At 42.1% G+C, this 12,762-nt stretch overlaps 2 protein-coding genes across 2 annotated transcripts; both read left to right on the top strand.

Moving 5' to 3' along the window:
- Positions 1-443: 443 nt before the first annotated feature.
- LOC120110127 (probable histidine kinase 2) lies at positions 444-4,107 on the top strand. Its single transcript, XM_039124064.1, has 6 exons — positions 444-543; positions 992-1,176; positions 1,246-1,944; positions 2,088-2,463; positions 2,844-3,424; positions 3,580-4,107. Exons 1-6 carry the CDS (start codon positions 444-446, stop codon positions 4,105-4,107), a joined length of 2,469 nt encoding a protein of 822 aa, XP_038979992.1.
- Positions 4,108-7,340: 3,233 nt separating this feature from the next.
- Positions 7,341-11,682, top strand: LOC120110126 (probable histidine kinase 2). Its single transcript, XM_039124063.1, has 6 exons — positions 7,341-7,944; positions 8,327-8,907; positions 9,063-10,274; positions 11,080-11,245; positions 11,366-11,379; positions 11,617-11,682. Exons 1-6 carry the CDS (start codon positions 7,620-7,622, stop codon positions 11,680-11,682), a joined length of 2,364 nt encoding a protein of 787 aa, XP_038979991.1. The 5' UTR covers positions 7,341-7,619.
- Positions 11,683-12,762: the final 1,080 nt, after the last annotated feature.

The following is a 12,762-nucleotide window of genomic DNA, read 5'->3' as shown; positions in this document are numbered from 1 at the left end:
GGCGCGCGCTGCTGGGCGTGCGCGTGCAGGGGCGCGCGCGGCTGAATGGGCGCGCGCAGGGGCGTGCGCTGCAGGGCGTGTGCACGTAGCGGTGCGCACGGCAGAATGGGCGCGCGCAGGGGCGCGCGCTGCTGTCGGGCGCGCGCAGGGCCGCGCGCTGCTGTCGGGCGCGCGCAGAGGGCTGCGCGCGGGCAGTGGTGCGCGCGGAGGGCCGCGCGTGTGCTGCTGCTGCTGGTGCGCGCGCGGTTGGCTGCGCGCAGGCTGTGGGCGCGCGCGGTTGGCCGCGCGTTGGCTGGTGCGCGCAAGTTTCATTCGACAACGTGATGGAGGACACATCTTTTTTTGGTGGGAGGGTGAGGGTTGCGCGCTGCCGGTTGAGCGCGCGCGGAGGTCCACGTGCGGGCTGGTGCGCAAGCGGTCGGGCTGAGGGCCACAAACCTCGCATGGGCGCTGCGGAGGGCCTGTGCGGGGTTGGGTCGGCTGCTGCAATGCTTGGCCAAGGTTCGGCCAAGCCTCCAAGCAATGGAATTGGCCTTGAGCGAGGTTGGCCTCGCTTGTCTCGGCTGAAATTTGGCTTCGCGGAGCGGGGTTCGCAACATTCGCCCTCCCTTGGAAACGACCCTTGTCCTCAAGGGTTGAGCATGGCTGCGGCTGAAGTAGATCTACAGCAACTCCTCTGTTGTAAGATGCTGTCCACTGCTTCTTCTGGCCGCTGATGGTAAACTCCATGATCATGGCTTCATAATCGGTACTGACTCTGCCCAATCTACGAAGCCATGAATGACCAAGGATGACATCAAGGCTCACTAGCTGAAGAACATGCAAATCAACCTTGATTTGTACTCCTTGGACATTGAGGTGCACCTCCTTGATGATGTTGCTGCACATAATCTTTTCCCCACTTGCCACTTTAACCTCTAATGGCTCAATGGGTATACTCCGTAGTCCCAATTTCTGTTGAATTACTGAACTAATGAAGTTATGGGAATAGGTGTTGTCAACAAGAAGTGGTACCTCGTATCTGTCGATCCAAGCCGTGAGCTGCATAGTAGTTGGTCGCTGAATATTGATCACCGCCCGTGTGGTTATCTTGGCATCCTCCTGGCTATGGATTGGCTCACCAGGGTGCTAAGCTCCATTGGAGACTTGTTCGCATTCTCCAACATCGCAGACAAGGTAGATATTAGAGTGCAATATGCCATTAGCAGAGTAGGTTGGTACTGAATTGATGTTTTCGATTTGCAGGAGGCGCCAAATTTGTTCCTGGCATTTGCAACAATGCCATGGATATCACAGATTTCTTATGTTGGTATACATGGTGGAATGCTTCTCTCCTATTACAATGATGAGAACCAGGCGCGCACGATGTTTTCGAATATTTCAGATTCTTCCAATTATTCTGCTGCACATAAATGGTACAGCCAATCAGTAGATCGAGATACTGGGATGGTGTATGGAGATGTGATTCCTTGCTCTCCACAACAAATTGGTTCCCAATGGTTTCAAGATGCATTAAATGGTAAGAGCAGGTATGCTTCATGGGGAGTTGGCTGGAACAAAGCTAGGGATCAGATGCTCTTTTTCACTGCTCCAGTGGCCAGATCAGGAGTTATTTCCATCGGAATTGCCATGAAAGATCTCGTTGATAATATTTTTCGTGTCAACCTTTGGGGCGGGCACTTGTATGTAGCTACAGAAGATGGGCATGTCATAGCAGAGACTGGACCACCGCATACTCGCTATGTGCTTGGTAATAATACAGTTTCAATCCATGTAATGGATAAGAGTGATACCTTACCACTTGAAAAGCATGATAATTTTTCATGCCAGCTTGATAACCCTGAAGGTACAGGCAGTGATCCATCTCATACTAACTATTTGAGCATTTGGGGCAAGAGATACAATTTTGGTTGTGCTCATCTTGATGTTTCTAGAATCAGAATGGTAATGCATTGGATATTGGTCCTGGAATTAAAGCTTTTTGATGCTTTCTTCTTATGAAATGATGTCATTTTCAGTTCAGTCCTTTCCATTAATAGTTATGCCTTGCCTTGCTCTAAATTGATCGAATTTTGGTTATTTACTAGGTATATGTAATTGCTTTTCCCTGTAAGGAAGTAATTCCCCTCGTTCATAAGATGAAGATAGTTGTTGTCTCACTGCTGTCACTTATGATTCTCGGTGTGATTGTCGGAAGTTCCATCATGCTGCAACTGTTGAGGAGATCGCGAATACAGGAAGCATTTCTATATGCGAGCCTCATCAAGCAAAAGGAGGCGATTCAACAGGCAGAGCAGAAGAGTATGAATAAGAGCTTGGCATTTGCTAGTGCCAGCCATGACGTGCGTACTTCTCTCGCAGGCATCACTGGCTTAGTAGAACTTTGTCGTCTTGATGCCACCCCAAATTCCAAATTGGATAGGCACTTGGAGCAGATGAGTACTTGTGCATCACAACTTCTAGGTATATAGTTTCCTTATCTGGTTCTTCATGATACGACACACGTATTTAATACAGAACCACTTTCAACATCATACAAATGTACATACATATAAATCTAAATGCATGTATAGAAATTATTTTTGTTTCCCCTAAAAAAAAAAGAAAACATTTATGTTTGCTCGTAGTCCATTGTTAGTTTCTTTCATGCTTGATCTTGGAAAACTTTGTCAGCTTCCTCTTCAAGTCAAAATTTTCTATCGATACCCAACTGATTCAAGCTTAAAGGGTTGTGCTGATGGAGTTCATGTGTTAGTAATTTATCATGTTACTCTAGTAACATTCAGAAAGAAAACATTCTACAGACAAATTACTGGTTTCTTTTGATGAAACCTTTTTGACAGGGATAGTAAATTCAGTTCTCGATACAAGTAAAGTAGAAGCAGGAAAGATGCAACTAGAAGAGGTTGAATTTGATATGGCTCAAGTGCTTGAGGAGTCAGCAGACATATTCCATGTTGTCGCTCTTAAGAAAGGCCTAGAGGTGATTTGGGATCCTTGTGATTGCTCAGTTCTTAGATGTTCAAATGTCAAAGGAGATTGTCGACGGCTTAAACAGATTCTCGATAACCTACTTGGCAATGCAGTGAAGTTCACATCCGAGGGACACGTGGTTGTGCGTGCTTGGGCTAAGAAGCCTAGCTTAGAAAATTTTAAACTTTCTTCGAACCATGAGTTCCGCTTTCCTAGCATATTAAGCCATCTGACAAGGTGCCTTTGGAAGAATGAAACTAATATGGAAATTCTTAATCCTGTTCAGCATGGCCCAGATTCTGTTGAATTTATTTTTGAGGTAGAGGACACTGGTAAGGGAATACCCAAGGAAAAGAGAGCTTCTGTCTTTGAGAACTATGTGCAAGTCAAAGAAACAACTACTGGAGGACATGAGGGCACTGGTTTGGGACTTGGAATAGTTCAATCCTTTGTAAGTAAAAATTACATCTGTTGCTTCTTTGTAACGTATATTCAAGTTTTTTCCTGTGTTTTTTGCCTACAAATTTGTTGCAAATTTTCTATGCTTTACCTTGATTATATCTCTGTTCGTTGAATTGATATCCTACTTTCGTTTACTATTATTAGGTGCGACTGATGGGTGGTGAGATTAGCATTAAGGAGAAAGATCCTGGTGAAAGAGGAACATGTTTTAGGTTTAACATTTTTCTCAAGTCAAGTGATGCATCTTTGGATGGTGAAGAGAATACCAATTCTCAGTTGCATCCAAGAAATACATCTGTTGCTAGTACTCAACTTGCTGGGAAAAATGTGACTGCCCAATCAAAAATTCGTGCCATGACATTCAAAAGAGGTCTTCAAATGGAAGGAATTCACTCTCTACTTTTGATTCAAGGTGAAACAAAAGAAATTATGCAAAGATGGATGGAAAGCCTTGGAGTAAAGGTATGGGCAATCGACCACCACAAGCTTCTATATCCTTCACTCGAAAAGATCAAGAATAGTCTTTGTGCCTCTGCAAAGCCCGATTCAGTGTCACGTAGCAATTCCTTGTCCAGAACCACATCTCTCAATTATAACAAAGAAAATGAGGGGTGTTCTAGCTCTGTAGATGTGGCTGATCAAACTTTGCTCTTACCACTAAGGAACGTCTGAAGAAGCTAAGTTTTAGTGGTTTGCCAACTTACATTTTGATTGTCATTGATTTGAGCAGTGGAAATATGTCAGAAATATGCTCGATTTTGAAGAATTTTACTAGCAGCATTCATAATATCCAGTGCAAGATTGTTTGGTTGGCCAGTTTCAATACTCCGGCCGCTGATTTAAGTAGTTCTAAACAGGAGAAATGTGATCTTGTTTTGCGAAAACCATTACATGGTTCTCGTTTATATGCACTCCTGAAGCTTTTACAAGAGTTCGGAGGAACAAATGTAGATGATCCACAAGGAATACAGATTATGAATACAATCAAGAACGACAACAATCTATCGAGCTTGGTTCTTCTATGGATGATAAAACTTTATTGTCCAATTCTTTTGCTTCGCAATCAAGCCAACATACCAACAAAACATCTGGATCGAGATACAGTATGGATGATGACACACCCTTAAGTGGCATGAACATCTTACTTGCGGAGGATATGCCCATTTTATCTAAGGTTGCTAAACACACACTTTCAAGACTTGGTGCAACTGTTGAACATGCTGAAAATGGGCGGGATGCTGTGGACTTGGTTACAAAGGCTTTGCGAGGAACATCTGATAAGCACAATGGAACTGCCCAACCACAAGGAGATTTAAAGCCTTTACCTTATGATATTATTCTAATGGATTGTGAGGCAAGAAAAAAATTTAGCAATTATGTATTTATACTAGTAATAATCATTGTCGTCCAAAAGGAAGGTAACTACTTGGATTTGAAATTCTATAAAGAACTCCAAGTTAAAATAAGGATCTAAGTGGCTGACTTTGAATGACAAAACTTTTTGACTGTATTGGTCAACTGGGCTCGAGTCCAATGTTGATACCCCTTTCCGAAGGGCTTGATCCTAGGCTAGGTCTAGGATTTAAACCTTGGTGGTAACACATTACCACTCCATTGCTCAAATAAATAAAATTGTTTTAGTATATTGAGTAGCAGCATATGAAATCATCGTTAGAGTAACCGAATATCAATACATAAGTGCTCATATGGATCTATTTATTGATTTTCAGATAGAAAGTACATTAAATTCCACCTGTTATGGTAAGTCTTTCTGAAAATAAAATAACAAAGTTTGTGATGATTTTTGTCCCTTCAGTTTTTTTTCTTAATGTTTATAGTTCTTATCTGCTAGAATGCACACATATGCATATATAACATATTATAATGTTTTGCACTAAATACCATGTTAAGCATCGACTTGTATTTCTGTTTTATGTTATCTTATTTTTGTTATTACGTCTATTGATGTATTTATTTCTCACTATGCTCGCTGCTGGGCGTGTGCGCGCAGGGGCGCGCACGGCTGAATGGATGCGCGCAGGGGCGCGCGCTGCTGGGCGTGCGCGTGCAGGGGCGCGCACGGCTGAATGGGCGCGCGCAGGGGCGCGTGCTGCAGGGCGTGTGCACGTAGCGGTGCGCACGGCAGAATGGGCGCGCGCTACTGTCGGGCGCGCGCAGAGGGCAGCGCGCGGGCAGTGGTACGCGCGGAGGGCCGCGCGTGTGCTGCTGCTGCTGGTGCGCGTGCAGAGGGCTGCGCGCGGGCAGTGGTGCGCGCGGAGGGCCGCGCGTGTGCTGCTGCTGCTGGTGCGCGTGCGGTTGGCTGCGCGCAGGCTGTGGGCGCGCGCGGTTGGCCGCGCGCTGCTGGTGCGGCTGCGCGCGGAGGGCCGCGCGTTGGCTGGTGCGCGCAGAGGGTTGCGTGCTGCCGGTTGAGCGCGCGCGGAGGTCCACATGCGGGCTGGTGCGCAAGCGGTCGGGCTGAGGGCCCCAAACCTCGCATGGGCGCTGCGGAGGGCCTGTGCGGGGTTGGGTCGGCTGCTGCAATGCTTGGCCAAGGTTCGGCCAAGCCTCCAAGCAATGGAATTGGCCTTGAGCGAGGTTGGCCTCGCTTGTCTCGGCTGAAATTTGGCTTCGCGGAGCGGGGTTCGCAACATTCGCCCTCCCTTGGAAACGACCCTTGTCCTCAAGGGTCGAGCATGGCTGCGGCTGAAGTAGATCTACAACAACTCCTCTGTTGTAAGATGCTGTCCACTGCTTCTTCTGGCCGCTGATGGTAAACTCCATGATCATGGCTTCATAATCGGTACTGACTCTGCCCAATCTACGAAGCCATGAATGACCAAGGATGACATCAAGGCTCACTAGCTGAAGAACATGCAAATCAACCTTGATTTGTACTCCTTGGACATTGAGGTGCACCTCCTTGATGATGTTGCTGCACATAATCTTTTCTCCACTTGCCACTTTAACCTCTAATGGCTCAATGGGTATACTCCGTAGTCCCAATTTCTGTTGAATTACTGAACTAATGAAGTTATGGGAATAGGTGTTGTCAACAAGAAGTGGTACCTCGTATCTGTCGATCCAAGCCGTGAGCTGCATAGTAGTTGGTCGCTGAATATTGATCACCGCCCGTGTGGTTATCTTGGCATCCTCCTGGCTATGGATTGGCTCACCAGGGTGCTAAGCTCCATTGGAGACTTGTCCGCATTCTACAACATCGCAGACAAGGTAGATATTAGAGTGCAATATGCCATTAGCAGAGTAGGTTGGTACTGAATTGATGTTTTCGATTTGCAGGTGGCGCCAAATTTGTTCCTGGCATTTGCAACAATGCCATGGATATCACAGATATCTTATGTTGGTATACATGGTGGAATGCTTCTCTCCTATTACAATGATGAGAACCAGGCGCGCACGATGTTTTCGAATATTTCAGATTCTTCCAATTATTCTGCTGCACATAAATGGTACAGCCAATCAGTAGATCGAGATACTGGGATGGTGTATGGAGATGTGATTCCTTGCTCTCCACAACAAATTGGTTCCCAATGGTTTCAAGATGCATTAAATGGTAAGAGCAGGTATGCTTCATGGGGAGTTGGCTGGAACAAAGCTAGGGATCAGATGCTCTTTTTCACTGCTCCAGTGGCCAGATCAGGAGTTATTTCCATCGGAATTGCCACGAAAGATCTCGTTGATAATATTTTTCGTGTCAACCTTTGCGGCGGGCACTTGTATGTAGCTACAGAAGATGGGCATGTCATAGCAGAGATTGGACCACCGCATACTCGCTATGTGCTTGGTAATAATACAGTTTCAATCCATGTAATGGATAAGAGTGATACCTTACCACTTGAAAAGCATGATAATTTTTCATGCCAGCTTGATAACCCTACAGGCAGTGATCCATCTCATACTAACTATTTGAGCATTTGGGGCAAGAGATACAATTTTGGTTGTGCTCATCTTGATGTTTCTGGAATCAGAATGGTAATGCATTGGATATTGGTCCTGGAATTAAAGCTTTTTGATGCTTTCTTCTTATGAAATGATGTCATTTTCAGTTCAGTCCTTTCCATTAATAGTTATGCCTTGCCTTGCTCTAAATTGATCGAATTTTGGTTATTTACTAGGTATATGTAATTGCTTTTCCCTGTAAGGAAGTAATTCCCCTCGTTCATAAGATGAAGATAGTTGTTGTCTCACTGCTGTCACTTATGATTCTCGGTGTGATTGTCGGAAGTTCCATCATGCTGCAACTGTTGAGGAGATCGCGAATACAGGAAGCATTTCTATATGCGAGCCTCATCAAGCAAAAGGAGGCGATTCAACAGGCAGAGCGGAAGAGTATGAATAAGAGCTTGGCATTTGCTAGTGCCAGCCATGACATGCGTACTTCTCTCGCAGGCATCACTGGCTTAGTAGAACTTTGTCGTCTTGATGCCACCCCAAATTCCAAATTGGATAGGCACTTGGAGCAGATGAGTACTTGTGCATCACAACTTCTAGGTATATAGTTTCCTTATCTGGTTCTTCATGATACGACACGCGTATTTAATACAGAACCACTTTCAACATCATACAAATGTACATACATATAAATCTAAATGCATGTATAGAAATTATTTTTGTTTCCCCTAAAAAAAAAAAGAAAACATTTATGTTTGCTCGTAGTCCATTGTTAGTTTCTTTCATGCTTGATCTTGGAAAACTTTGTTAGCTTCCTCTTCAAATCAAAATTTTCTATCGATACCCAACTGATTCAAGCTTAAAGGGTTGTGCTGATGGAGTTCATGTTGTTAGTAATTTATCATGTTACTCTAGTAACATTCAGAAAGAAAACATTCTACAGACAAATTACTGGTTTCTTTTGATGAAACCTTTTTGACAGGGATAGTAAATTCAGTTCTCGATACAAGTAAAGTAGAAGCAGGAAAGATGCAACTAGAAGAGGTTGAATTTGATATGGCTCAAGTGCTTGAGGAGTCAGCAGACATATTCCATGTTGTCGCTCTTAAGAAAGGCCTAGAGGTGATTTGGGATCCTTGTGATTGCTCAGTTCTTAGATGTTCAAATGTCAAAGGAGATTGTCGACGGCTTAAACAGATTCTCGATAACCTACTTGGCAATGCAGTGAAGTTCACATCCGAGGGACACGTGGTTGTGCGTGCTTGGGCTAAGAAGCCTAGCTTAGAAAATTTTAAACTTTCTTCGAACCATGAGTTCCGCTTTCCTAGCATATTAAGCCATCTGACAAGGTGCCTTTGGAAGAATGAAACTAATATGGAAATTCTTAATCCTGTTCAGCATGTCCCAGATTCTGTTGAATTTATTTTTGAGGTAGAGGACACTGGTAAGGGAATACCCAAGGAAAAGAGAGCTTCTGTCTTTGAGAACTATGTGCAAGTCAAAGAAACAACTACTGGAGGACATGAGGGCACTGGTTTGGGACTTGGAATAGTTCAATCCTTTGTAAGTAAAAATTACATCTGTTGCTTCTTTGTAACGTATATTCAAGTTTTTTCCTGTGTTTTTTGCCTACAAATTTGTTGCAAATTTTCTATGCTTTACCTTGATTATATCTCTGTTCGTTGAATTGATATCCTACTTTCGTTTACTATTATTAGGTGCGACTGATGGGTGGTGAGATTAGCATTAAGGAGAAAGATCCTGGTGAAAGAGGAACATGTTTTAGGTTTAACATTTTTCTCAAGTCAAGTGATGCATCTTTGGATGGTGAAGAGAATACCAATTCTCAGTTGCATCCAAGAAATACATCTGTTGCTAGTACTCAACTTGCTGGGAAAAATGTGACTGCCCAATCAAAAATTCGTGCCATGACATTCAAAAGAGGTCTTCAAATGGAAGGAATTCACTCTCTACTTTTGATTCAAGGTGAAACAAAAGAAATTATGCAAAGATGGATGGAAAGCCTTGGAGTAAAGGTATGGGCAATCGACCACCACAAACTTCTTTATCCTTCACTCGAAAAGATCAAGAATAGTCTTTGTGCCTCTGCAAAGCCCGATTCAGTGTCACGTAGCAATTCCTTGTCCAGAACCACATCTCTCAATTATAACAAAGAAAATGAGGGGTGTTCTAGCTCTGTAGATGTGGCTGATCAAACTTTGCCTCTTACCACTAAGGAACGTCTGAAGAAGCTAAGTTTTAGTGGTTTGCCAACTTACATTTTGATTGTCATTGATTTGAGCAGTGGAAATATGTCAGAAATATGCTCGATTTTGAAGAATTTTACTAGCAGCATTCATAATATCCAGTGCAAGATTGTTTGGTTGGCCAGTTTCAATACTCCGGCCGCTGATTTAAGTAGTTCTAATCAGGAGAAATGTGATCTTGTTTTGCAAAACCCATTACATGGTTCTCGTTTATATGCACTCCTGAAACTTTTACAAGAGTTCGGAGGAACAAATGTAGATGATCCACAAGGAATACAGATTATGAATACAATGCAAGAACGACAACAATCTATCGAGCTTGGTTCTTCTATGGATGATAAAACTTTATTGTCCAATTCTTTTGCTTCGCAATCAAGCCAACATACCAACAAAACATCTGGATCGAGATACAGTATGGATGATGACACACCCTTAAGTGGCATGAACATCTTACTTGCGGAGGATATGCCCATTTTATCTAAGGTTGCTAAACACACACTTTCAAGACTTGGTGCAACTGTTGAACATGCTGAAAATGGGCGGGATGCTGTGGACTTGGTTACAAAGGCTTTGCGAGGAACATCTGATAAGCACAATGGAACTGCCCAACCACAAGGAGATTTAAAGCCTTTACCTTATGATATTATTCTAATGGATTGTGAGGTAAGAAAAAAATTTAGCAATTATGTATTTATACTAGTAATAATCATTGTCGTCCAAAAGGAAGGTAACTACTTGGATTTGAAATTCTATAAAGAACTCCAAGTTAAAATAAGGATCTAAGTGGCTGACTTTGAATGACAAAACTTTTTGACTGTATTGGTCAACTGGGCTCGAGTCCAATGTTGATACCCCTTTCCGAAGGGCTTGATCCTAGGCTAGGTCTAGGATTTAAACCTTGGTGGTAACACATTACCACTCCATTGCTCAAATAAATAAAATTGTTTTAGTATATTGAGTAGCAGCATATGAAATCATCGTTAGAGTAACCGAATATCAATACATAAGTGCTCATATGGATCTATTTATTGATTTTCAGATAGAAAGTACATTAAATTCCACCTGTTATGGTAAGTCTTTCTGAAAATAAAATAACAAAGTTTGTGATGATTTTTGTCCCTTCAGTTTTTTTTCTTAATGTTTATAGTTCTTATCTGCTAGAATGCACACACATGCATATATAACATATTATAATGTTTTGCACTAAATACCATGTTAAGCATCGACTTGTATTTCTGTTTTATGTTATCTTATTTTTGTTATTATGTCTATTGATGTATTTATTTGTCACTATGCTTGCAAGCCATTTAAAAATGCTATTACTACTTACCTTGCACATAAGCATCTCATCGTGCATTGTACTCTCTTATTTCATATAAAATGGATGATGGTTATGTTGCAGTACCTTCACAATAATTGTCTTATTTAACTAAATCAGTTTTCTGATATCTTATTCTTTTTCTCTCAGATGCCTATTATGAATGGTTATGAAGCAACAAGGAAAATAAGGGAAGAGAAAAAATATTATGGTTTCCACATCCCAATAATTGCTTTGACTGCTCATGCGACACCTGAGGAAGAAAGGAAATCAATTTCCGCTGGAATGGATTTCCATTTGACAAAGCCACTAAAAAGTAATGAGCTATTGGAAACTATCAATAATGCTTATCAAAACTAAAACAAATGAATCGACTATATTGCTATACAATTTGAACTGTCATTTCTTTTCTATTATGTCTTTGTTTGTACTATAGATCAGACAAATATTGTAAGTTTTTCTATTATTACATTCTCCTTGTTTGCTTAAATTGGTTGTTCTATGACTACTGTGTTTACTTAATTATAACACTTCATGGGCATGGCATTGTATCTGGTTTTGTGTGCGTGTGATGTGCAAAGGGAGCATTCATCTACAAATACAAACTTCGGTGACTTTCAATAGAAGAACAATAAGCATGAAGTGGCTCTAAATATCAGTATCACTTCATTCTATCTACTGTGCTAGACTCTTATTGAGATGGCTGTCCAGTTTGTGATTCTGCATCTGATGGAGGGCCTGCTAGTTCTCTGAGGCTTCCAGACAAACTTTCTTCTGCATCCAACAAACTAACTCACCAAATTAGTTTAAAACAAAAAGGACTCAGAAGCTTGAAACTAATGGCAATTTTCATATCCTCAAATTAACTAAAACATTCTGCTATCACCTTGACTTCAGGACGAAAGATAGGAAGCAAAAGAAGAGCAAGATACGAATGACTCTTAATGAGTAATGGCTAGATTTGGGGACAGGATAGAAAGAGGTTTGAGAGCTTAACCTTGGCTTCAATTATCCATACAATAAGGCCTTTGGCATTTGGAGGTAATAAGGAGAGCCAGTAGTGTATATATATGTATGTATGTATATATGTATGTATGTATATATATGTATGTATATATATGTATGTATGTATGTACATATGTATATACATATGGAAGCATATGGAGAGACTGTTCGTGTGAAGATCCGTGTGGACGCGTATTTAGTCTCACATTGGTTATTTGCTTGGTAGATCTTGGATACTTATACAGGATCAAAGAACCCAAATAACACCTTTCGGTTAGCCACTTTGGGTGAGGTCTTGAGTTGTCACAAATGGTATTAAAAGGGATCTGACCCATTATCTATGTGGGCTAGAGGACACTGCAGCATAGATCTATTGAGGCTGACCACGAACCGATCGTGGTGTTTGTGATTAGATTTGAATCCTTAGCCTGACGAGGACGTCAGAGCTTGAATGGAAGGAGTATGTGAAGATCCATGCGGGCTTGCATTTATTTCCACATCGGTTATTTGCTAGGTAGATCTTGGGTACTTATATAGGATCAAGGAACCCAAATAATACCTTTAGGTGAGGTTCTGAGTTGTTACAGTTCAATATTAAGACATTAAAGATCCAAAGCGATGAAGAAAATTGGGTTCATTCCTACTTCATGTCTGATTTAAACGGTCGGGGTGTGTGTGTGTGTGTGTAGACTAAGGATACTCTAATTTATGTAAATCCTTATCAACTTCCACATGATGTCGGGCTGATGGAAGACAACTCAAAATTCGTGCAACCACGAGCTCTTCGTCTCTTTTGGCGGGCGAACATGTATCCTAATATTGGACCAC

Source organism: Phoenix dactylifera, chromosome 3 (assembly GCF_009389715.1).
Source record: "Phoenix dactylifera cultivar Barhee BC4 chromosome 3, palm_55x_up_171113_PBpolish2nd_filt_p, whole genome shotgun sequence".
Classification (NCBI taxonomy): domain Eukaryota; kingdom Viridiplantae; phylum Streptophyta; class Magnoliopsida; order Arecales; family Arecaceae; genus Phoenix; species Phoenix dactylifera.
This window is presented reverse-complemented; position numbering and strand designations above follow the sequence as displayed.